This window comes from Vicugna pacos, chromosome 32 (assembly GCF_048564905.1).
Source record: "Vicugna pacos chromosome 32, VicPac4, whole genome shotgun sequence".
In the NCBI taxonomy this organism is placed as follows: Eukaryota; Metazoa; Chordata; class Mammalia; order Artiodactyla; family Camelidae; genus Vicugna; species Vicugna pacos.
The window spans coordinates 16457197-16481517 of NC_133018.1; the positions used below are offsets into that span (position 1 = coordinate 16457197).

At 46.2% G+C, this 24321-nt stretch overlaps 1 protein-coding gene and 1 pseudogene across 1 annotated transcript; both read right to left on the bottom strand.

The window, feature by feature from the left end:
* Window positions 1-9523: 9523 nt before the first annotated feature.
* Window positions 9524-22593, bottom strand: LOC102530627 (2'-5'-oligoadenylate synthase 1). Its single transcript, XM_072953308.1, has 7 exons — window positions 22306-22593; window positions 21190-21478; window positions 17231-17415; window positions 14575-14807; window positions 13517-13670; window positions 12257-12410; window positions 9524-10868 (listed from the first exon to the last, which is right to left on the bottom strand). The coding sequence occupies exons 1-6, from the start codon at window positions 22480-22482 to the stop codon at window positions 12276-12278; spliced, it is 1173 nt and encodes a 390-aa protein (XP_072809409.1). The 5' UTR covers window positions 22483-22593; the 3' UTR covers window positions 9524-10868; window positions 12257-12275.
* On the bottom strand, window positions 19112-19578 carry LOC140690968 (chromobox protein homolog 3 pseudogene; annotated as a pseudogene).
* Window positions 22594-24321: the final 1728 nt, after the last annotated feature.

Genomic DNA, 24321 nt, shown 5'->3' on the forward strand with positions numbered 1-24321 from the left:
TTGGAATCAAAGTCTAGAATCATCTCTGGGCTTTGAGCTGAGGTGGAAGGAGAGTAGCCAAACTTAACAGCGTCTCCAGCTCCACCTGCAGCTCCTGCCTGGCTGGGACATGACCCCGGAGCAGAGTTGAGTTCAAGGGGTAAAAGAAGGGGGCACAACTTTCCATCTTCTACATGAGCGCTCACCAAAAATTATATCATGCCAGGTGTTTTGTGGAAAAATGTGTTACAGCTCAGTTGTGACAGCAACCTGGATCCGGGAAAGAGACCAAGCAGCACTTAAGAGGGTTGGAGAACTCAGGTTTATTTCACCAGGGGGCCCAGAGCAGTGGACACTTCTAGCTCTGGATCCCGTCAGTAGGGTTACACAGGCCTTTTATAGGCTGCCAGTTTTACACTTTGCAACATCATATGCAAATAAAGTATAACAGAAGTTGACCAACCAGGAACAAGCTTTGTAGAAGTAGCCCAATCAGGAGTGAGCTCCATGCAAATGAAGTACTACAAATGGACCAATCAGAAGTGAGAGTAATAACCAATTAGGAGTGAGAGTAATAACCAATCAGGAGTGAAGGAAATAACTAATCAGAAGTGAGCTCAGGGAACCAATAGAATTCTAGGTTTAAGTTAGCCGTTTTAGAGGCAAAAAGTGAGGTAAAGTCTCTGGGCCAGGGAACCAGACGGTGCTGGGAGGAGAGCAGCGGCCCTGCCTGTGGGTCCTGCTGGTATTTTTACGGGGCTTCCTGCCTCAGGTGCACATGTAATTTTGAATATTCTAATAAACAGACCAGGAAAATGAAAAATGAAATGGTTGAAGTGAATGCAAATTTTTTTTTAATTCAATAGAGGCAAAAATGTTATAATTTCTACATGTGGTCACATTTCAAGGGCTCCACAGCCACACGGAGCTAGTTGCTGCCATGTTGGGTAGCACAGACATAGATCATGTCCATCACAGAAATTTATACTGGACAGTCTGTTCAGAATATATATCCCAGGCTACTTTCATTTATGAAAATGATGAAATAATCCACTCCTTCAGGGTGGGTATTGAAAATCACATCTAGGCATAGTTCTCCTAAACACAGTGTCTGACAAAGTTTGCATACATATTGCCAGATATAGGGTTGGTACTCAGTAATGGGTTAATTTTTTTTTTTAATGGAGGTACTGGGGATTGACCCAGGACTTCATGCATGCTAAGCACTCGCTATACCACTGAGCTATACTCTCCCCACCCCAGTAATTTTTTAAAAACTTTTTTTTTTTGAGTTATAGTCATTTTACAATGTTGTGTCAAATTCCAGTATAGAGCACAATTTTCAGTTATACATGAACATACATATATTCATTGTCACATTCTTTTTTGCTGTGAGCTACCACAAGATCTTGTATATATTTCCCTGTGCTATACAGTATAATCTTGTTTATCTAACCACCATTTCTTAATGTTGGCATTTTGCGTGTTCCGTTGACTTTCTTTTGGTCATTTCAAGTTTGGAAATATTCACAAACACACAAGAGTAGTGAGAATCATGGGCTTTACTTCTGAGATAGGAAATCACAAATAATTCATATATAATCATAATACTTTCCCCTTCTCGATGGTATACCATGACTCATATCAATTTCCTTGGTTTTCTTCTTTGTATGATGTACAATCAAGTTTGCTCCTTTCAACTTCATAATTTTTTAAAACTCAGCACTTGTTTATTCTCTCAATTTTTAAAAGTTCATCCCGTGGTAAAACCTCTGGGGAAAAAAGCTCAAAAAAGAAAAATAAAAAGAAGACAATGTGTTTTAAAGGTAAACTCATCTTTAGAAAAAAATCAGTTTTTTTCCTTTAAATAGGCATCAGAGAAGACCATAAATAGAAATGAATTGGCCAAAATGGATACTTTCTAAATCAGAAAACCTTGGCATTGATATGTCTGAAAGTGTTGACTTGAAAAAAATAGATATTCCTCCAGCAAAGATGGGTTTATTTGGGATCAGCAGAGAAGTGCAGTTTAGGGTCTGGAACCATGGTGAGGCACGTGCAAATGCCCTAAGTGTGAGAGAAGGAGACCGATTTTATAGAGAGGACAAGGAAGTGGGGAGTTCATGGCTCGTTGCCTGAGTCCTTGCCAGCAAAGAAGAGGAGTCTTTCTTCTTATTGGGCTCTGCTCTGGTCACAGGGCATGAGAACACCCGCTCTGGTCTCTCAACTCTATTTAATTGAGGTTTCTATTAATTTGTTACAAAAGCATCATGGTCAGGATTTGAAAGCAAGCCTCATCTTCTGCAGGTGTCCCCGATGAATGAAACCATGAACAAAGGAACATAGGGTACATCTGTCTGGGTCATAAATAAGTGTGAGTGGGTAAATACCACCCACTTAGTCAATGGATACAATTATGTTATTAATTCAGAATTTATTTTTCAGCTTAAAACAATAGCCATTTACCATCACATAGTTCTGTAAGTCAGAAGTCCCTTCTGGCTAACTGGGTTTCTTACTCAGGTCAGGGAGTGTGAGGCTGTTCGAGTTCTTCAACTGTTAAGGAGATGTCACCTGGAGAACCAGGAGAGTGCAGGGAGGCAGAAAACCAGGAGAAAATAGACAGCAAATCAGACTGATTTCAAGTGATTAAATTCAATTATATGTCAAGCCAACAGTAGTTGTTCATTGTTTACTATTGACTTGATATCCCTTGCAGTTCATAACCAAGATCACGGCCACACACTCAGTTCTCTGCTAAGTTCATAGATGATTCTAAACCACCACCACCAACAAAATAGTGACAGATTATTTAAGGAATATTTATAAATTGTCCTGGGAGAGCAACATAAAGCAATGCTTTGTCCTGGGACAAAAGAAAAGATTCCTAGAGGAAGGAATAGTTAGTTGATTGGGGCGTTGGGGGTGGTCAAGTCGCACTGGCCATGTCATTCAGGGGTAAATGTTCCCAGGGAGAAGGAAGGCTGAACGTTTACTTGTGGATTTAATCCGCTGTCATTTTGTAAACAATCCTGTCGGGAGCATGTAGTCAGGATATCCCTGGTTATCAAGAGACAGAGACATATACAGAAGTGAGCAGCTGCAGGGTCAAACGGGTCCTTGTCTTCTGGTGGGCGTTTCATAAAGTAGCATCTAGGAAGCAGGGAGCCTGGATCAGAACGGGGAGGAGCGACGTCCTTTCATATACTTTGACATAGCGCCACCTAGAGGGCGGCTGTGAGATGGCCTTGACGTACTTGTATTATCTCTGCAATGAAACGTTGTTAAGTCTGTCTGCAACAGTCAAGAACTAAAACCTGTCCAGGCTTTTTATATTGGAAGAAAAGAAGCCAAAATATGTGAGAACAGATTTAACAACAACAGCAGCAAACTCTCAAATTTCATTGAGGATTCATTATTAATAAGGCTATTTTTTAAATGTACAGTTTATGAACGTTCGTTATGACCTTCCCATATTTTGAATCTCAAAAACATTGAAAATAAGCGTCATGATTTTTGATTCACCTACATTTTTATATTTCCCTGGGCAGTAACATATTAATTCATAATAGCCCCAATTTGGGAATGACCCAAATATCCATCAGCAGTAGAATGCATCAGTGTGCAGTGTGTTACTGCAGTGAAATACTACAAACAATGACCTACCACCATGTGCCACAACCCAGACAAGTCCCTCCGGCATACTATTGAGCAAAAGATGGTGGACACAAAGTATGTACAGTATGATTCCACTGATAGCAGGTTTGAAAACAAGCAAAGCTAATTTGTGGTGACAGACAGGACAGTGGTTCATCTGCGGGGAGTGTGGACTGGGAGTGGGCAGCTTGCTGGGGTCCCGGAAATGTGTCCTATTTTGATCTGGGTGTGGCTTAAAAGGCTATAAAAATGCACTGAGCTGTATTCTTAAGATCATGGTCCTTTACCTGATGTAAATGATGTCAGTAAAAGGGGAAGGGATGATGGCAACAGACAGGCAAACTGAAATTTCCCTGTTGATACCAGTACTTTACGGAGAGGATCAAATCCTACAGTTTTCTGGGATGGTTGTTAAAAAACTTCTCCTGGAGTTTGGTGAAGCAGACTGAGAACTCACCAGGGCTGGCTTTTGTCATATCCAAGGATCTTTTGAGCCCTCAAGAGAAACACAACTTTTGGTGTTCCTGGAACCTGGCCTCAGTGAGCCCACAAGGAAGGTCGGATGTGGTTTGATAGCACACATCCACTGCTTAATCTGTAAGAGGTCTGGTGTATCTGCATGAAAGGTGAGGGCTTGCTCATTCTGCTGGATAATAAAACAAAGTCTAAAGTAACTGTTGTGGAAAAAAACAAGTAAATAAAATGACTGTTGAGAAGGTGGCATGGTTGCTGCCAAAAGACGTGCTGAATGGCACCAAATGGAGTGACGAGAAACACAGAAACGAAAAACGGGAGTTCCAAAAGAGTAGGGAAAGAATGGTTACTTTAAAAATGGTGTTGGCAAGAAAGAGAAAGAAAAATACCGTATGAGATCACTCATATGTGGAATTAAAAAAAACATAAATACAAAACAGAAACTGACTCAGACATAGAATACAAACTTGTGGTTGTCAAGGGGATGGGGGGGTGGGAAGGGACAGACTGGGATTTCAAAATGTAGAATAGATAAACAAGATTATACTGTATAGCACAGGGAAATATATACAAGATCTTATGGTAGCTCACAGAGAAAAAAATGTGACAATGAATATATATATGTTCATGTGTAACTGAAAAATTGTGCTGTACACTGGAATTTGACACATTGTAAAATGGCTATAACTCAATTAAAAAAGTTTTAAAAAGTGGTGTTGGCAAAACAGATTGACGGACATACAAAACAAAGTATGGTTATCGGTGTGGGGAAAGGGCTGGGAGGGATAAATCAGAGGTTGGGGATTAACAGACACACACATACTATAAATAAAATAGATGAACAAGGACCTACTGTAGAGCACAGAGAACTGTATTTAATTTCTTGTAATAACATATGATGGAAATGAATCTGAAAAGAAAAAAATTTATGTATGTACATGTATCACTGAATCTCTTTATGGTACACCTGAAACTAACATTGTAAATCAATAACACTTCAATAAAAATTTTTTAAAAATTAAAAAAACGGTGTTGGCACCATTGGCATACACCTGGAAGAAGATGAAGTTTGTGTCTCACATACAGTATAGGTTGCTGTTCAGCCTATCCAGTGAATGTTTGAGATCAGAGAGTCAAGGGTACAGGCAGGTGAGGTGAAGGCAGAGCACTGGAGGCCGGGGATGGAGGCCAGTGGGCAGGGTCACTCCCTGCAGAGCTGGACCACCTGAGATAAGGGTGATACAAGGCAGTGGTTCTCAAACTGGGTGCCTAGCAGAATCCTGCTGCACAGCTAATGTGGAACACAAGCCCAGGAGCCGCCTGTGTCAGTGAGCCTGGGCCTCTGGGTTGCAGATTAGCTCTGCAGGAGATCTGACCCCCAAGTGGGAGAGAGCACAGGGCCTCTGTTTTTCTTACTAAGTTCCCCAGGAGATTCTGATATCCACTGACTTTTGAGGACCACTGATGTGGGAATGCAAAAACAAATAAAATAGGATGGCAATAGATTCCAGAATTTTATCACAGGATTAGCTCTCTCACTCACGGAGCCCTACTGTTCACACAACCAGGAGACAGCAGCCAGAGAATTTATTCTTTCCGTTCGCCTCGACAGGTATTTATTGACTTCCTACCAGTAGCCAGGCACAGTTCTGGGCACTTGGCGTGCAGGGCGAGTGAGGGAAAGAACATTATCTCCTCTTGAGGGCTTACTCTATGCCAGGCACAGTTTAAGCCCTTCGTGTTCAGTGAAATATGTGGGCCTCGTGAAACTCTTGCGTGGTTAGTGCAATGAGCTGCTCATTTACAGATTTACAAATTAAACTCAAACACCAAGAAGTCAAGTAAATGGGGGTGTCCTGCTTTGGGTCAAAGACCCTGGGGAGAGAGCAGTGGTGGCCCGCGGCAGTGGAACGAGACGTAGAGTTAAAGGAAGTTGGTGTGGAGAATAGGCCAGATTAGTTAGGCTAATATTTAGCAAAAAAAAAAGAGTAATTTAAAAATTCCCTAGTAGGTTGCTTTTCTCAGAAAGTGTCCATTATTGTTTCCTTCTAAAAAAGGACTGTTTGGAATGTGCAGCTCTTCCGCCATCTGCTGGCAGCTTCTGGTTACTACACGTGAGGAAGAGCGGCTCATTCTTATAATGATGTAGTGAGCCCAGCAGAGGGCGCTCTGGTCTGGCTCCTAACCACTCTGCAGGGAACCAGAGGGAGAGAACACAGGATTTCTGAGTCACACTGTGTCTCTTCACCTTGACTTCAGCCCTTGTTTGAGGCAGGCACATACTCTCAACCCTAATTGTCCTAAAGTCTCGGCTAAGTAACTGTTTCTAATCTGATCTTTCTAGCCCCTTAAGACTGTTTTTTGGCCGCAGGAAGCACCCTTGTCAGCAACGGAGAAGTGGACGTGAGACTGGACCCTTTGGAGTCACAGGGCACCCCAGCAGGCGGCAGCGTTTCTCAACTCAAGCAAAAGCCCCCAGTGTCAACACGGTCGTAAAGCTGAGTGGCAGGTGTTCATCTGTCCACCCAAAGACCAGAATCGGGGTGCACAGCAGCACTTTTCATGTGAGCCCCAAGCTGCGTGCAGCTCGAACAGCCGTCCACAATAGAATGGACACGTGTGGTGTCCCCACAGACTGGGCACACGACAACAATGGATGATAAACCACAGCTGCGCACGACACCAGACATTCCACCAACAAATGGGTTGAAACATCCACACGCTAAAGCCGTACAGGGCATGACTTGTTTTATAAAGGCGGACCTACCTGTCTAGTTTACCCAGGGCAGTCTCAGTTTTAGCACCCAGAAGCCCGTGACCCAGGAAACCCTTCAGTCCTGGGCGGACCTGGATGGTTGGTCACCTTGTATGTACACAAAGTTTAAAAACAGGCAAAACAGATCTATGCTGTTAGAAGTCAGGAGAGTGTTTGCCTAGGGTTAAGGGCAGTGACTAGATAGGGGCTCTTGGGTGGGGGCTGGGAATGTTTTATTTCTCCATCTGGATGTAGGTTACATGCGCATGTTGTTTGTGGCAATCCATCAGGCTGTACCCTTAGATCTGCACCCTTTTTGTGTGTACTATTATAATCAGAAAAAAGTTAACAATATTGAGAGGTAGGATTGTGTGGTGGTTAGAGTGCATGCTCCCAAGCAGATTACCTGAGCTTAAAATCCAAGGTCAGGTACCAGCTATTAAATAACTTCCTAGGGCCTCAGTTTCCTCTTCTGGGACAAGGCAGGTGGCACCAAGTGTCCAGGTATCTTTACTGCTAGGACTAGTGGGAGTGTTTCAGGGCTGAGGCCAGAAAGCACTCAGACTGCAGAGCAGGGGACTCAGTGCCAGAGACCATGGGGCTTGGCGTGGGCATCCATAATCCCTTCCGCACCCCAGGGTCCTGACAGCTTCCCAGAGCCTTCCCTTACTAAAAGATGCAGAATCATCAGCCTCAGCCCTGGGATTTGTGCCCAGAACACCAAACATTTCTAACTGATGAGAGCCCCCCACCTGCTTACTGTTGAGAAATCGCAGAGCATCCTTGGGTAGTTTTACTGACGTTTTATGGCCTCAATTTACTCCTTTGTAAAATGGGAACAATAAAAAACCGTAGTAGCAATCACAGTTAATTTGATTGCACTAAATATGTACCAAACGCTGTGCAAGAAGCCTCGTAACACTTTCCTCTCCCATTTTATGGATTTGGACACTGAGGCACAGAGAGGTTAAGCAACCTGCCCCAGGTCACACAGTAGTAAAGGGCAGAACTCCCCAGGCTGTACCCCTAAACACTACACCAGATCCCAGCATCTCACTAGAGTGTGGGGAAGAGAAGGTGATGGATGTCTTGTGGGCCCGGAGCCTGGCACTCAGTAGGTGCTCAGCACCAAGTCGCCCTGACTTCTGGATCTCAGAAGCCCAGATCCCAGCTCTCTACTCACTTTGGCCTTGGCTACCACCAGGGGGAGCGGCTCGGACAGCTGGCATCCACGGTCTGGTCGATTTGTCCCTGACAGTCTTCCTAGGGCCTCAGCTTGTTCTGGATGAACTCGCGCAGCTTCTGAGCAGGCAGTGAGCAGAGCTGGGACTCCCACTTTCCCGTGGCTCTGGCTGGCTGCTGAGCGGACAGCTAACAGCCAGGCTGGGGCCGGAGGGAGAAGAGAAGGAGAAACTCCTGTGCCAGGAGCCGGAAAACAGAAACTCCCGCCAGGAGGAAAGGAACTTCACAGCCTTCCCTGCGGACTCCCTCCTTCCAGCGTCTTGCCCGCCCCCCGCAGCTGTGGGTGTTTCTGCTGCTCTGAAGGAATCCCGATGGTTAATAATGCAGCTTTTGGAGCTGGATTATGAGGGCTTGCTCCATGCTAGAGCTGTGTCTTTGTGTGCCTTGATCTCCCCATCTGTAAAGTGGGGATCGCAACAGTGCCTCTCGTGGGCTTACTGCAAGGATTAAATACTTGCAAAGTGCTTAGAACAGGACCCAGCCCATGGCTAGGGCTCTGTGAGTGTTTGTTAAGCAAACATTTTACAGGGGTCTGGAGGTCATCTTTTTTTTTTTTTTTAAATTGAAGTGTAACAACATTGTGTTGATTTCAGGTGGTGAAATTGAATGAAGCACTGACATACGCTGTAACATGGATGAACCTTGAAAACCTAATGCTAAGTGACAGACGCCGGGCACAAAGGGTCACACATTGTATGATTCACGTCTATGAAATGTCTGTAATGGAGACAGAAAGCAGATTAGTGGTTGGCGGGGATTAGGGGAAAGGGGTTGGAGGGAAGAGGGAGTGAGTGACTGCTACTGGGTTTCAGGTTTCTTCCGGGAGGCGATGAAAATGTTCTGGACTTTGTACCATGAATGTATCTTATGTTACGGCTCACCGTGTGAATACAATGAATACAAACCTCGTGACTATATTCAAACCACTGAATGGGACCCTTTAAAAGGTGAAATTTATAGCATGTGACTTACATTTCAATAAGAATTTTATAAAAATGAAAAAATCAAAGTGTAATTTTTAAAATGCCAACACTTCCTCTGGGGTTCTGCATCTCTGGGGATTCAGTTCTGGACTCAGTTACTTCTCTCTGCCTTCTGGCTGCAGAGGATGGGGGCCTCTTCACAGGCCACCAAGGGGGCACCTCTGACGCTCATGCCTGGATTTCAATTGCTGATTGATCAGGTTTAGCTTTAAAAAAATTTTCCCCTGGGTCACAGCACTAGCCACTGCTGTGAGAAGGGTGGAGCCAGGCAGGCAACAGGCAAGTGGGTCTGCCCCTGAATTTCGGGCGCTGGCCAAGGTGGCTCGTTCTGAGAGCTGTGTCCTCTGAACTGCAGCTGACTGTCCAGTAGCCACAGGGGTATGGCTGCCAGTTCTCCGTCACTAATTTATACACTTAGGGCAATCCCAACAAACATTCCGTTTTTTAAAAACTTCAAACACATCATTCTAATGTCTATCTGTAAGCATTAAGAATTTATTTTCCTTTTTGAAGTTTTATTAGGTAGAATTAATACAGATTGACTGCACGTATACATTATATTGCATGTGAAATAATTTTTTTAAAATTTTTATTGAAGTGTAGTTGATATACAACATTATGTAAGTTACAGGTATACAGTATGGTGATTCACAATTTTAAAGGTTATATTCCATTTATAGTTATAAAATACTTGCTATACTCCCTGTGTTGCACAATATATCCCGGTAGCTTATTTTATACCTAATAGCTTGTACCTCTTAATCCCCTACCCTTATATTGGCCCCTCTCCCTTCTCCCCTCTCCCCAGTGGTGACTAGTTTGTTCTCCATAGCTGTGACAAGGAATTTTTTTTTAAAGAAGAAACATGAGAAAGGAAAATCAGTTTACAGTGGCACCTCTCACACACAATTACGTACTAAAACCTGATGAGGCTGTAACAGGTAAATCCCTGTGAGGCCAGCACAGAACTAGGCAGCAGGTGGCCTCAGCGTGGAGGCGTAAAGCTACGTGGCCGTCCCTGGCTGCTGCCATCTTCATGGTGGCCTGTCCCTTCCCGTTTTGGCCGCGTCTGCTTCCCCGCTGCCCCTCCAGCCAGGTGATCAGAATCTGCACCTTTGAGCTCTTTGCCAGGCCAGGCCCACGCCAGAGTCCCTCTCCTCCTCCCTAGCTCACTCAAAAACTCATTCGTCCTCTGTCCCATCAGGTCAGGAATCCAGTGTTTACTCTGCCTCTGAGTACATGTCAGGTGACAAAGCTAACAAAGGCTTCCTGAAATCCACCTTAACTGAAAGGATAGATGTGGTCAGATGGTGAGTTTCAGAGGTCGTGCTGAAGTCGCAGGAGAGATGGTAGACTGTCAGTGTGTACACCCAGTTTATATTTTGAGTAGTGAGTGCTACATCACGGGAGGCATTCAAGTACAGGAAGAAGACTGGATGTTGTAGAGGGAATGCAAGCCAGGTGACTTCAGACATAAAACCGTGACTTTCCTGCTCACCCCATTAGTCACAGTCATCTTCCAGATTCACAGGTCACTTTAGAAATCTTCCATTTGAGATGGTAGGCCGCACACACACTCAAGAGCCTACTGAAATGATAGCAAAGGTGTGTTAAAAGTACCATGTGACGCAACAGGTTTGAGATTGAGGAAGCGAGCCACCAAGGGGCCAGAACACATTCGATGAGTTTTTAAGAAAGTGGAAAGCAGAAGGTTCAAGAACTGGATCATGATGGTGGACTGATCATCGGCACGGGTCCTCAACTCTCACCCAAGACCTCTGGAAAGAACAGGAAAGAGATGAAGACAATTAACAGTGCTGCTGGCTCCTACGTCGAAGTACCCTGGGTGAACTGGAGACTGAAGCCACTGAGGGAGATATGGGATTGGATAAAGGGGTTGGATCTGGGACTGGATCCAGCCCAAAACACAGGAAGTAGAGGGTCCCTGTGCAGGGTGGGAAGGGCTCTGAGGAGCTGCAGGGAGGTGCCCTGACATCTCGCAGACGCAGGTGAAGGGTGGGCAGGGATGGGGTTTGTGTGAGGATGAGGGGGTATCTGGGAACACGCACCCAGGACTTCAGAGGTGGCAGTACATGAAAACCCAGCCTCTGTTGAGCTGCGGGGAGCTCAGCACGAAGCTAAGCACACTGGGATTCCTCCTGCAACCCTGGATTTCCACTGAATATGCATTTTCCCCTCTTTGACAGCCTACCAGCTAGTCCTAATCTCCTTCTACAACTCCACTCTTATCTCCTTTAGCTAAATGTCTGCTCAGCCCAGTTTCCTTTCCTCAGCAGGAAGCTGCCCAGACTGGCGTTTTACCTCTGGAGAATCAGAAACTCAGGACTTCAGTTTTTAGGTTTCAATTTTTATATAAGCATTTCCGTTGTCCCTTACACACTTGCTCCTCTGTTTCCAAGTCTCAGGAATTTGGACTTGAACCAGCAGCTCCCAATACCAGCACCCCAGAGCTTTCTAGAACCCGGTCCTGCCGACTTTGCACATGTTATCAGAGCTCAGCGGAAGTACTCATTAACCTTTTTTTTTTTTGCAGGAAAAATTGCTTCATTGTTTCTTGCAGTCATATAAGTGGTATAAATTTTCAGCAAAAAATTAATAAAACCAGAAAATTCAGAAAAGTATACAGGTCAGCCCATCTCGATTTGGTCCAGCTATGTTTCAAGTGCCCAACAGCCTTATGTGGGTAGTGACCACTGTATCCCACAGGGCAGCTGAGTCAGTGAATACACAGCACACACATACAACATGCAGATGTACGTCTTGGCTCTGTGCCTTGTCGTTAATTAACCCCACTGAATGGCATTTGCTATTATTTCTATTGTTATGGACTATAAATTAGACCCTAACCCTCCCACCAGGTACACAGAAGAAAGTCAAGGCTGAGATTCCATTCTTTGGCCAAAGCCTCTCCTGTTGTCTCTCTGAGAATATTGTCAGAGGACAGGCTCCGGTGGGGAGGGGGCCTTGGGGAAAGACTACCTTCAAAAGAAGACAGCGGAGAACAGCGGGAAGGGTGGGGGCCAGGAGACCTGGATTTGTGGTCCCAGGTCTGACACCAACTCACTGCCCTCCACAGATCAAGGACCACCCCCAACTCCACCCCTAGAAATGACGGGGCTGGCCCAGGTGGCTCTGGAGAACTTGCCTTTAAAATCCTCCAGTGTTCAGAGGATGACACAGGTCCAGTTCTCCTCCTCCGAGGCAGGGCGCCCTCCCTGGAGTGTAATGGGTCTTGGAGAGAATTCCCAGTGCTGACCATCATCACAGGCCTCATGTGTCCAGTAACTGTCTTTTCTGGGCTGCAAGGGTAAAGCACATGATCACACTGGAGAGCTGGTCCTCCCATCTTGGCACCGGTTCTCAGTGAGCATCTCTGCTGGACACGGACATGCCCCCTGGATCCCCTTGAGGAAGGCCACCCCAGCCCCCGAGGTGTCCACACTCAGTGGCTGATCCATGTCGGGGAATACAGACCTGGCCACCTCGTTCCTCTGCAGGACAACTCTAATGGCCACCGGATCTCCAGGGCTCCCCGAAGGGTGGGGGGGGGGCGGGGGGGCTGAGACTGTCACTGGGCTGCGTTCCAGCTGCACCTCTCCCTGGGCTGCTTCATTCCCCTCCTTTACACAGGTGTTGGTGCCAAGGGCCCCCTGAAACACTGTGCACTCTAAACTTCATCCCAGGGTCTGTTTCCTAGGAAACCCACCTAGGGCATCATCAACCCTCCCCACCCTACATGAGAAAGACCTCGGCTCTTGCAGTGGGGAGACCAAGCTTGGGCCCTCTGTCCCTACTTGGCTGTGTGCCATGCCCCCGTCCTCGGCTACTCTGGGCCTCGTCTGTCACGTGACCCTGGGGAGGCTACCAGGCGGTGAAATAAGCACTGGCGCCGGATCCACTGGGGTGGCCGCCCAGCTCTACCACTCCCTAGCTGAGTGGCCTTGGGCAGGTGACTGCACCTCTCTGAGCCCCTTGCTCTCATCTGTAAGATGGGAGCACAACACACATCTCAGGGGGGTGTCGTGAGGATTTAATGAGATAATGTGTTTTAAAGGGCTTAGGACAGAGACTGAACCCAAAGCAGGTGGGTATTCATTCAGAAGTGGTTGTTACTGTGTGTATTTCTTCTTAGTGGATGAGCCAGCCGGAGGTGTTAAAAAAGTTACTTCCAGCCAAGGGGGCGCTAATTGAAGAAGGAACTCTGGATAAGGGATGCGAAAAATCCGGGAACCCTCTGAATGGGGCCCAATGGTTATAAAATAGAGAGCGCATCCTGGAACTGTATGAATGTGGCGACCTCCAGCAGAGGCAATGTCTTTGGAAGGAAGTGGTCTCTCACCCAACTGCCCACGCTGTGTGGAGCTGGGGCGCGGGGTGCACAGGGCAGAAGGGAGGAAGGTCTCACCAGCACATGCCAGGAGTCCACTGGGGACCCATCCCATTTCTTCAAGCACGGGTAACTCAGCCAGGCTGCAGCCTCCTCCGCCAGCCGCTGCCAGCTGTGTCGGTCTCCCCCGCCGATGTTTCCTGTAGGGTCCGCCGGGTCCAAAATCACAGGCCTGAAAAGCAACGTTAGAGAGAGAGACAGGTGAGGAGCGGGGGCTGTGTCTGGGGGTGGAGAGGCTCTGGCTCAGGCTGGGGCTCAGGGCAGCGGGAGGGGCCCGGGGGCACTGCTGCCTGGGCTGTGCCCTGACTGCCTGCCCTCAGGAGGACCGTGAGCAGGAGGAGCCTTGCCTTGGGGCCTTGAGAGCCCTGGGTTCGAATCGCTCCCCTGCCCTTTCTTAGAGGTGTGACCTGGGGCAGGTCCCTTGACCCCCGGTCCTCAGTGCCCTTATCTGTGAAAAGGGGAAAGCGGTACACGCCTACCTCAAAGGATGCTGCGTGAGGACCTAGACGACCATGTGAACGCCCAGCGGACTTGCTGGAACATGGTAAGTCAACACATATCAGTTATAATAAGCGTTATTTTTCCTCCTCTACGAAACTGTGTTAGTCTCAGAGCAAGCTCCTAATCCCTGGTGGCAACTGTCATTGTTGCTGCAGCTGTTGGTGTTTTAGGTGAAATTTCAGCCGTTTTGCTCATTTCTGTTAAGGTTTCGACAAGTTCCCTACGTCTCAGAACCTTGGTTTACCCATCTGTTAAGTAGTTAGCACAGTGCCTGCCCCACAGGGTTGTGTACACATTTTTAAAAAAATTAGATGGTAGTTGTTGGGGAGGGTACAGCTCAGTGGTACAGTGTGTGCTTGGCACGCACGAGGTCCTGGGTTCAACCCCCAGTGCCTCCATCAAAGTAACTAAATAACTAAAATCAGATGGTAGGAGTCATGTGCCCAGCGCAGTGATTAGTAATCGATGATGATCAATAAATGGGGAGCCCTCCCACTCCCTGCATTTCCAAGGTGCCACCGCTGTGGGCAGGGGTTCATTTATGTGGGGGGCTCAGCCATGCGGGGACACAGTACCTGGGTTTCCCGAGCTGCTTCTTCAGGTAATCTCCAATAATAGGGGTTTCAAAGCTGTAATACTTCTCCCAGTAGATACAAAGGTCCTGATGCTTCAGGACTAATTCCAAGACTGTCCGAAATCCCTGAGCCATGTTGAATTCTGTCTTCCCACTTCCTTGCTCCCAAGCATAGACTGTCAGCAGCTCCAGGGCATACTGAGGCGGCAGTGGCTTCCCACGCTGCCTCTTACACTGAGAGGAAGAACAATCAGAAAAAACAGGTGTGTCCGGCTTTTGTGTAAAGCAACTGATCCCTGGTGAAAGGCTTGGGCTCTGGATTCTGAGAGATGTGGGTTTGAATCCTGGCTCCACCACTGTCTGATTCTGAAAGCAGACAGGGTTGACTCTTAGCGCTTCACTGTTCTCATCTGCCAAGTGAATAGTAATATTAGTACGGACCTCAGAAGGATGCTGTGAAAAGTAACTGAGAATAAGGACTTGTGTTCCTGAGAGCCTAGAGAAGCAAACAAGTTTTTTTTTTCTTTGAGGAAGATATTTAATCCAAAGCCTCCAATTCTTTCACAAGTAATTTTCATGTACAATGACCAGCACGTAAATAACCAGACACACAAAGAAACAAAACACCCAGAGTGATGACCGACAACAGTAAAAAGGCAAATGGTAATGAATCCACAAAACTTGAATTTGAAACTTTTTTCTTTTTTAAAAAGATTTGTTTGTTTGTTTAGTAGTAAAATATACATCAGAATAGGAAGGAATTAAAAAGAAAGAAGGAAATAAAGAGTTTTTTTTTTTGCTAAGCAGAACTGTCTTGCTCATTGGAAAATACCTAGTATTCCTGGCTTCTTTCCAATCATTACCAGTAGTGTCTTTGTCCTGAGGTGGGAAGCCCCATAAAAAAGACCCGCAGGACCCCCAGGCAGGGCCATTACTCTCCTGCCAGCACCATCAGGTTCCCTGGCCCAGCCGCATTTATCTCACTTTTTGGCTCTGAAACGCTTACTTCTAGGAGAGTGAAACTTACCCCTAAAATTCTATTGGTGCCCTGAGCTAACTCCTGATTGGTCCATTTGTAGTACTTCATTTGCATGGAGCTCACTCCTGATTGGTTATTCCTCTCACTTCTGATTGGTCCATTTCCCTCACTCCTGATTGGTTATTTCTCTCACTCCTGATTGGTCCATTTCTACAAAGCTTGTTCCTAATTAGTCAACTTTTGTTATACCTTATTTGCATATAATGTTGCAAAGTGTAAACTGGCAGCCTATAAAAGCCTGTGTAAGCGTACAGGTGGGGTCCAGAGCTTCCAGTGTTAAGTACTGTGGGCCTATTAGGGTAACAAACTCCAGTTTTCCAACAGAGTGCTGCTTGGTCTCTTGCCTAGGTTGCTGTCACAACGGAGCTGTAACAATGAGCTGTAACGCTGAGCTATAACACACTTTGCTGCAACAGTTCCTCATCACAAAAATGTTCTCAAGAAGTTACTGTGTCCTGGAGAACAGGGTTGCACTTGTCAGGAACCACTTTTGTAAGTTCTAAAGTGCACAGGCACCATAATCATAATGCCTGGAGAGTAAACTGAAACGTCTAGCAAATAAATGCTTGTCTTACCTTGCCTAAAGTGTTGTTTTTAAAGTAGGAAGGTTATCCTGAATTATTTTCTTTAACTCAATTTATTCATCTAAAACTATATAGAATGCTTATTATGTATTAGGCCAAATCTTCCATCAGAAGACCCAGATGCATGTTTTCGTTTTGCTGCTTATTAGCTGAAAGTGTCTTCTGATGCTCAGTTTCTCTTTCTGTAAAATGGGGTTACTAATAATACCTACCCTTACCCAGCTCACAGAAGCACCACAGTGCTTAAGTAAAGGCTATTTACAAGTAAACAAACGAATGTCACATCCACAAAGGAAGAACTGTGGCGAGGCAGGCCACGTTAGCTTTTAGGGTATGTTCTCTTGCGGCATCTCAGAGAAAGCACATTTATTAGGACGAACTCTGCCAGACACTCTTGGCGTGTGGTTCCCTATTGCTGTGCCATGTGGCTGTCTACTAATGAGGAAACAGGAAGCACAGGGACGTTAACTCACATGCCCAAAGCCAGACAGCTATTTTGAAGCGAACAGAAGTGTGTGTGTCTGTGTTTGTAGTGTCTGTGTGGGCATACAGCACTCACTAATGCATCCACTAATTATGTACTGAGCTCCCATTATGTGCACGCAAGTAAGCACATGCAAAGGCCCCGAGGCTGGAGTAGCATCTCCTTGGAGGACTAACAGAGGAGAGCATGGCCTAGGGGAGTGGTGAGGGGGCAGAGATGGGGGCTCAGGAGGTCAAGGGCAGATCCTGTGAGCCTCCCAAGTGACTTGGACCAGGGTAGCAGTGATAGAGGTGGTGACAATTTATGGATTACGGTATATGTTACATACAGGACGAGTATCATTTGCTGACTGGTTGGATGGGTGTGTGTGAAGAAGTCAAAGGTGACCTATGGTTCTGGCCAGAGTAACTAAAAGGATGGCGTTGCCCTCACCCCATCCTTATCCCCTCCCCTCCCTCTAGGTCACCCCTCCCTCCTGCTCCTGTCCTCACTCTTGTCCTGCTCTCTGTCCTCCTCCTCCTCTCTCCCTGTCTGGATAGGGCGGTCGTACCTCCTGGTACCAGTGCTTCACCAGGCGGATGAGGCTCTTCAGCTTGGTTGGACGGTCCCTCAGGAAGGCTCGCTGCAGCTCTGTGAAGCAGGGGGAGAACTCGCCCTCTTTCCCCAGGGACTCACACTCTTTAATGAGCTGAATGTAGACTTTAGGGTCGGGTCTGTAGCCTCTGGTCAACTGACCTGTTGGGAATGAATCCATAATGTGAAGATGTCAGCTTTGCTTGGAGGATCTTTCAGCCACCCCGGGGAGATAAGTTCACGGGCCCCAGGGTGCAGGGGAAAGGTCAGCAGGCCCAGAGCAGGAGGCCTGAGGTTGACCCCCAGTCCTCCCTTCTCCCATCCCCACCGCTGTCACCCAGTCCGAGCCACTGTCCTCCCTTGCCTGAACACAGCAGAGATGGCAGCAGCCTCCTTTCTGGATCCTCCACAGCCTATTCTCTTCCCAGCCCCCCCAGAGGCCTCTCAAACTCTGATCATTCCACTTCTTGCTTCCCAGGTCATCTGAATACAATCCCAAGTCCTCACGGTAGCCTAGAGGTTTGGTGTGATCTGTCTCCTGCCACCTCCCCCCTCACCTCCTGTCTTCACCCCTTTGCCACTTACCCCTCTGGTTATTTCACGTTCTCAAATATACCAAATTCACTCCTGTCTCAGGGTCTTTTTTTTTTTTAAAGGAATATAAAACTATTTATTGACCACTGTTCACCAGTATTTACAATAAAGTAAACAATATACAGTTGAGTAACATTCTGATTACTACAAAGTTATTGTTTTTCCTGGCTTCTGCTGAACCAATAACCCAAATACTGAGAATGTACAATGTAAGGAATGGGTTAGAGTAAAGAAAAAACATGCAGATCAAGAGTTTAGATTACAAAAGTCTGTTCACTCATTTATTCCTGCAGATCCTAAATTGCCAGCATCTCTAACCATCTGATTAGGTTTCCATGAACAAGTCTTACACATTCCATGGATCACGAGGTTTCAGTAAATATAGCACAGGGACTTCAATTTCCTGTAAAGGAACAGTTCACCAGAAGGAATCCTTAAATGTCCATTTAACTAAGTCTTGCTTGGCTAATTAAAAACACCAGAATTTGTCTAATTTTTTCATTTGGGTGATGGGGAGGTTGTCAGTAGTGATAAAAGTTTTCTTTCAGGGGTTTTGCAAATAAAATTGCATTTATATGACTATAAATATGGATACGGATTCTGATATGGCTGCTTTAAAAAACTGTCCAATTTAAATTGTTTACATTCTATTTAAACCATCCAATTAATTAGAAAATTACTTATCTAATTTGAAAAGTTAAGGCTTCAAAAATTTTCACCTTAGCTTGAAGTGATTTATTAGATTTCTCAAAATGATGGAATCCCAGAAACATGGGCTTATCCACCGTCGTGAAATACTGTTTGTTTTGGTAAATGTATTAAAACCAAACAAACAAAAAGAATGAAAAGAAAACCATTTACATATGTATTTTATGTATATATGCACACAAAACCAAGAATGATCCTTAGGCATATGAGTTAAATGTAAATTCTGATTGAGTAATGACTGGGGATTTCCCCCAACATTTAGAAAAGCTGTTCCCTAGCAGAGGAAATAATATAATAAAAATAATATAATAATAATAATATATCAAGTCTTTTTTTCTGCTCAAAGAAGCAACTACAGAAAGCTTTTATTTGTTCAAAGTAACCAGTGCTATAGATGCAAAAAAAAAAACCAACAACTTCCCCAATACTATTTCAAAACGAACATATCAAACTTGATTTTCATTAGAATATTATTATTTCTTCACACTAATAAATCAAAAACCCAAGACCCAGATTTTATATATATGTAAATATATGTAAAAAGCAATGCAAACAATTACTGAGCTGCATCCTCTGGACAAGAATGCCAAGTTAGTCTCTCTTCATAAAAAGCGACTGCAATTTGAGGACACTTCATATTTGCCTCTTTTGCCAGCACCAAGTCCGCCTCATCTGAACCTTTCCATTTCATGAGAAACATTAATTCTCCACTGCTGTCCACGGCACCCATTATTCATTCTGGATCAAGACCTCTGGCAAAGCCCTTGGTTTATCAGCAGCATCTCTTTCCTTCTTTGATTTGCTATCATCCATTCACTATTGGATAAAGATTTTCTTTTTGTTCCATCTTTTTCTTTACCAGCTTTTTTGAGAATTAAGAACAACAGCCCAGCACTTTTTCCACCACAAATTCCTCAGGCTCTGCCTCTTCGACTTTTTTACTCTTTCCATTCTGTTTCTTTCCCATTTTTTGCAATGTAGCTTTATTGGAGGCCATTTTTTATAGCAGACTTGAAGAGCTATTACTCATCACCTCCGAGCTGCTCTGTGTCCCGAGTACCCAGCGTCTCCAGCCCTGTGCGCCTCATGCTCGAGCCACGTCCCTGTCTCAGGGCCTTTGCACTTGCTGTTTCCTCCTCCTGGAACCCCTACCTCTTCCCATTGTTGGCTTCTTCTCATCCCTCGGACCTCGGGTCAGATGTCCCCTCCCTTGTTGCCTTGTCTGAAAAAGCCTTCCCAGCCCCATCACTCTTTAGGATCATCATGTTTAATTTTTATCACAGCAAGTATCTCTGCATTCATCTTGTGGATCTTTTTATTGTTGGACTCCAGGAGAGAAGTTCCTTTGTCTGGCTCATTCATGACCATAGGACTCTGCCGTGCACACAGTAGGTGCTCAGTGGATAATCTGTGCTGATGGTTATTGATTGGATGCCTCTCTTCCAATCAATTTCCCCCTCAACCATCCTAAACCACAAGCGGGATCATGTTACTTCACCACTTAAAATCTTCCACAGCTATCCACTGTGTTTAGGAGAAACCGATTCCTAAGGCTACAGGCTTCTGCAGGATCAGCTGATTTGGCTCGTTTCTCTGTCACCTGGGCCTTGCCCCCTCCCCTCCATTCATCCTCAGGGTCCTGCCATTCCCCCACCACACTCTGATCTCTTCTGACCTCCAGCTCTTTGTCTGTACTCGACCCTCTGCCTGGCATACCCCCGACCCCTTCTTGCTGCCTCTCCTACTTCTTGGCAACCACTGTACCCCAGCATCCCATACAGGACATGGCAACAAGGAGACATTCCCAAACAGTCTCATTTACCGCTGCCTTTAGAGTTTCAGTGTTTTCCCTACCCGTCCTCTAGGCCCAAAGAAATCCCAAGCAGCTGTGCGTAGGTAGTTTAGTCCACACATCTAGTTTTCCTGTGGTCTGACTGATGTCACTATGTTTCCCTTAAAACTTTTAAATCTGAACTCTCCCCTTCATTTTGCTCACCCCTGTGAGTCACTGTGGTGTCTTGGGGTGCCCTGATGCACAGTGGGGGAACTCACATTTTTGAAAACCCACTATGTGCCAGGCCCTGCGTAAGGGCTGAATGGAGACAATCTGCTAATACTGGAGACAACAGTGTGACATCAATAGTGCAGAGTCCCAGGTTTCCTAATGTGGAAATTGAGGTTTTGGCAGGTCTTGCTTCCTGTCCAAATGTTCCTGCAGATGATCAGTAGATTCTAACCCTCAGCAGAGGCTTCATGAGGCTTCCTCAGGTTTTAGATAAAAGAGGCAATTAGCATATTGAATTTATGCCAGATCTATGCCGCCTGATTTTTACACAAATAAGATTCACACTTTGCCATAAGTAGAACTAATGAGCCTGGCAGGGTTTCTATAAGAAATGTCTCGCCCCAAACTGTACCAATTTGTTGTTTAATGTCGCTGTGGTGGCTGAGAAGGACCCTAGTCATTCTTGCCCTGGGACAGATGCTAAGATCTCCCCCACCATGCTGCAGGGATGCCCTGTTTCAACAGACTCTTGAACGGAGGCAGATTTCTGCTCAGAAACATGAAAAGAGGGAGAAGGAAGCCCCGACACAGGACAAAAGCTGAAACCCCTTATGGCCGGGAACACTCACCCAGGGCATCAAAGGCAGGCAGTACATCGAACTCCACCCACTGGTCCAGCTGGGGGGATGTTAGCACAAAGCTGAGAGCTCGGGGATTCGCCCATTGCGTATTGTGGATCTCAAATTTCACTTTAAATCGTTTCTCTCTGTGACAGGCTTCCAGCTGTCTCCTAATTTCCAGGATGAATTCTCCTCGGTGCAGAAGCTGCTCCTCAAAGCTTTTGAGATTGGTGAGGAAGACGACGAGGTCAGCATCTGACCGGCCTCTGAGGGTGGTGCCTTTGCCTGAGGAGCCTCCCTAAAACAGGTGATGAGAATGAGGACTAACACTTATTACCGAGAAGAGCCTCCCTATGTAAAATGCTGAGAACAATCACTAACAGTTTTGAATGCTAGCCTCTGTTCTGAGGGCTCTACCAGTCTTAACTCCTAGAATGCTCACAGGGACTCTGTGATTTACCTACTATTACTGTTTGTTCCCATTTTACAGGTGGGAAAACAGATGCGGAGAGAGATTGTGTGTCAGCCCAACCACACAGCTAGTGGGTGGCAGAGATGCAATTCGCAAACTGGTTGCCTTTTTCGAGGGTCTGTGTTCTGTACCCCCTGTCCTTTTGATCCTATATTATTAATACTATAGACTGGCCCATGCTGGGTGGGTGACAAGCTATAGTTTACTTAGTCTGCAAGCCCTGTAAGCTACTGGGAATTGTGGCTGAGGAAACTGAGGCACAGAGAGGTTAAGTGAGTTGCTCGAGTTTTCACAGCCAGTAGGTGCTATCTGCTTCCAAAACTTTCAACAGCTCGGGACTCTGCAGAAATGGTGAGTCCCCAGCCTGGCCATTGATCAGCAGATGGTTGGCAGAGCCGGGCTTCGGGTTTCCTATGTCGGAAATGGACGGGACATAGGTGGTTGACGAGCTTCACCTGGGCAGTTGGTAAACACTTACAGGTGGAGGACCTCCCCCCAGGAGCTGTCTTCACGAGCTGTGGTTACATCTCTGGCCCAGATAAATCAGAAACCTCAGCCCCGGAGAACTCAACCTTTTGCTCTCTCTGTCTGTCTCTATGGAAATGCCTACTGGTTCAGCCACCTTGTCCCCGGCCGGGCAGTCCCGGGCTCACCTTCACCACTTTGGACACCCGCACAGGGTGTGCGGCCCCTCGGAAGCACCTCTCCTTCAGGAAAGAGCAGATGATGTCGACGGCTTCTCTGACCTGGGTGCGGAAAGGGCTGTCTGGCAGGAGGTTGTCTTCGATGAACTTGTCCAGTTGATTGGCTCGGGTATCTCTGAGCGCCATCACGATGCTCCTTGCAGGAGAGCGGGCTGGCAAAGCCTCTTAGCCTCCGTCTCTCCTGCTGCCGGGGACTGGGCTGCTGCTAGTTTCGTTTCCTTGGAAGGGAGGAGCTCTGCCCTGAGTCTGGGCTGCTCTTAGTTTCGCTTCCTTGGAAGAGCTCTGCCCTGAGTCTCTGACTTCTAGCAAATCAAACACTCCTTTGACCGCAAACCATGTTTGGCCCCCAGCTGCTTCCTCTACTCTCCCGGACTTATTCTCTGCCTTCAACAGGCAGCCTGGAATGTCTGGTCTTTCTCCAGACTGTCCTCTGAAAATGTACTTTTTAACTCAAGTTCATGCTTCATCCAAGAGAAGTCATGAATGAAGACAGACTTCTGCTTTCCTTTCCTTTCTTTTTGTTGCTGACACAACTATTTTACAGTTTCCTATGAGCTTTACAGCATCAGTAGTGTGTACTGCAAACAGACTCAGAGTCAGAAAAATCAGGAACTATAAAACCCATCCATGATGTAAACCTTAAGGGCTACAATATAAATATTTTGGTGTAGATCTTTCTGGATATTTTTCTAGGTTCATGCACACATACATAGAAACACAGTCTCTCTCTTTTTTTTTTAATGGCATCATCATGTACTTTTTGCTTTTTCGATAAATAGACTTTATTTCTAAAGCAGTTTTAGGTTGACGGAAAAATTTGAAACTGCCCTGGGCTGTGCAGCTTTCAACACGAGTGTAATTGGGTGTGCCTCAGTGTCCTGATCTGTAAAGGGGGCAGACTTTTCTTTCTCAAGCCCACAACTGCTTTTGAGGACAATCTTAAAGAAGAGACGCAATAGGGGCTTTGAAAGGTACCAAATGCTGGGCAAATATAAAGGGCAAACCTGACTCTATCAAATCTTTGTTGGATCTTAAACTGGTTAAAGGCCTCCTGGTCCCTTTTTTCCCAATGAGCAGCGAAGCTTCTGGCTGCTGCCACTCTGCTGCTTCTGGAGGGTTGGGTGGATGGGAAAAGGGGTGGTGGGGAGAAGTATTTAGGAAAAGCAACTTGCGTGTGGCTGGGATGTAAGGGGTTAGGGACATTTAAGAGGCAGGAGCCCATGAGCTCATGTTCTCTAATGAAACAGTGTGAGAAAATCAAAGCCAATTACTAGAAATCAGACTCATCCCTGACGTGTGTTCTTTTGTTAAGTAAATCCTCACTTGACAGAATCTGGAGCAAAGTTCAGACCGGCCTGACTTTAGCCGTGACCTTAAGGGAGGTTTGCTTTCTATTATCAGGAGAGGCCTTTGGGAAGGGGAAACAGGAGGAAGGATCACGCAGGCTGGAGAGATCACGAATGCACACTGTTTGCCAGGAGGAAGACAGTGATGGTAATTATTCATAGTGATACTGCTGGGTGTTGTTACAGCGCTTCCAATGCAGCAAACCCCACAGACGTGCGCTTCTCAGACCCCCAGGTGCAGGGGACAGATCAATGCTCCCCCGTTGCGAGAAAGAGAAAGTTGACACGCTTTGCCCTAAGCCAGCCAAGTAAGCCTGGCCTGCCTGGGTTCTCTAAGAAACGTCTTGCGCCCAAATTGTGCCAATCTGCTGTTCACCGTCGCTTGCATGGTTGAATCATTCTTGTCCCAGGAGAGATACTATGCTCTCTTCTCTACTTTGAAGGGACAGCTTGTTTCGGTAAGACTCTCAAACTGTGGGAGACGTCTGCTCAGCAGAATGAATAGAGAGAGAGAAAGAAGCCCTGATACCCACGTGGCTGGGAGCCCTCACCCAGGGCATGGGAGGCGGGTAGCACATCACACTGCGCCCCCTGGTGGAGCCGAGGGCCCAGGCATCTC

Bases quoted from the DNA above. Each gene is read 5' to 3' on its own strand.
- LOC102530627 (XM_072953308.1), bottom strand. From the start codon at position 22,482: ATGGCGCTCAGAGATACCCGAGCCAATCAACTGGACAAGTTCATCGAA. The intron at 13,671-14,574 runs GTACTGTGTCCC...GTTGCTTTTCAG, and splicing joins AAGCAGCTCGGGAAACCCAG to GCCTGTGATTTTGGACCCGG. The intron at 12,411-13,516 runs GTGAGACCTTCC...TTACCCTTGCAG, and splicing joins TGGACTCCTGGCATGTGCTG to CCCAGAAAAGACAGTTACTG.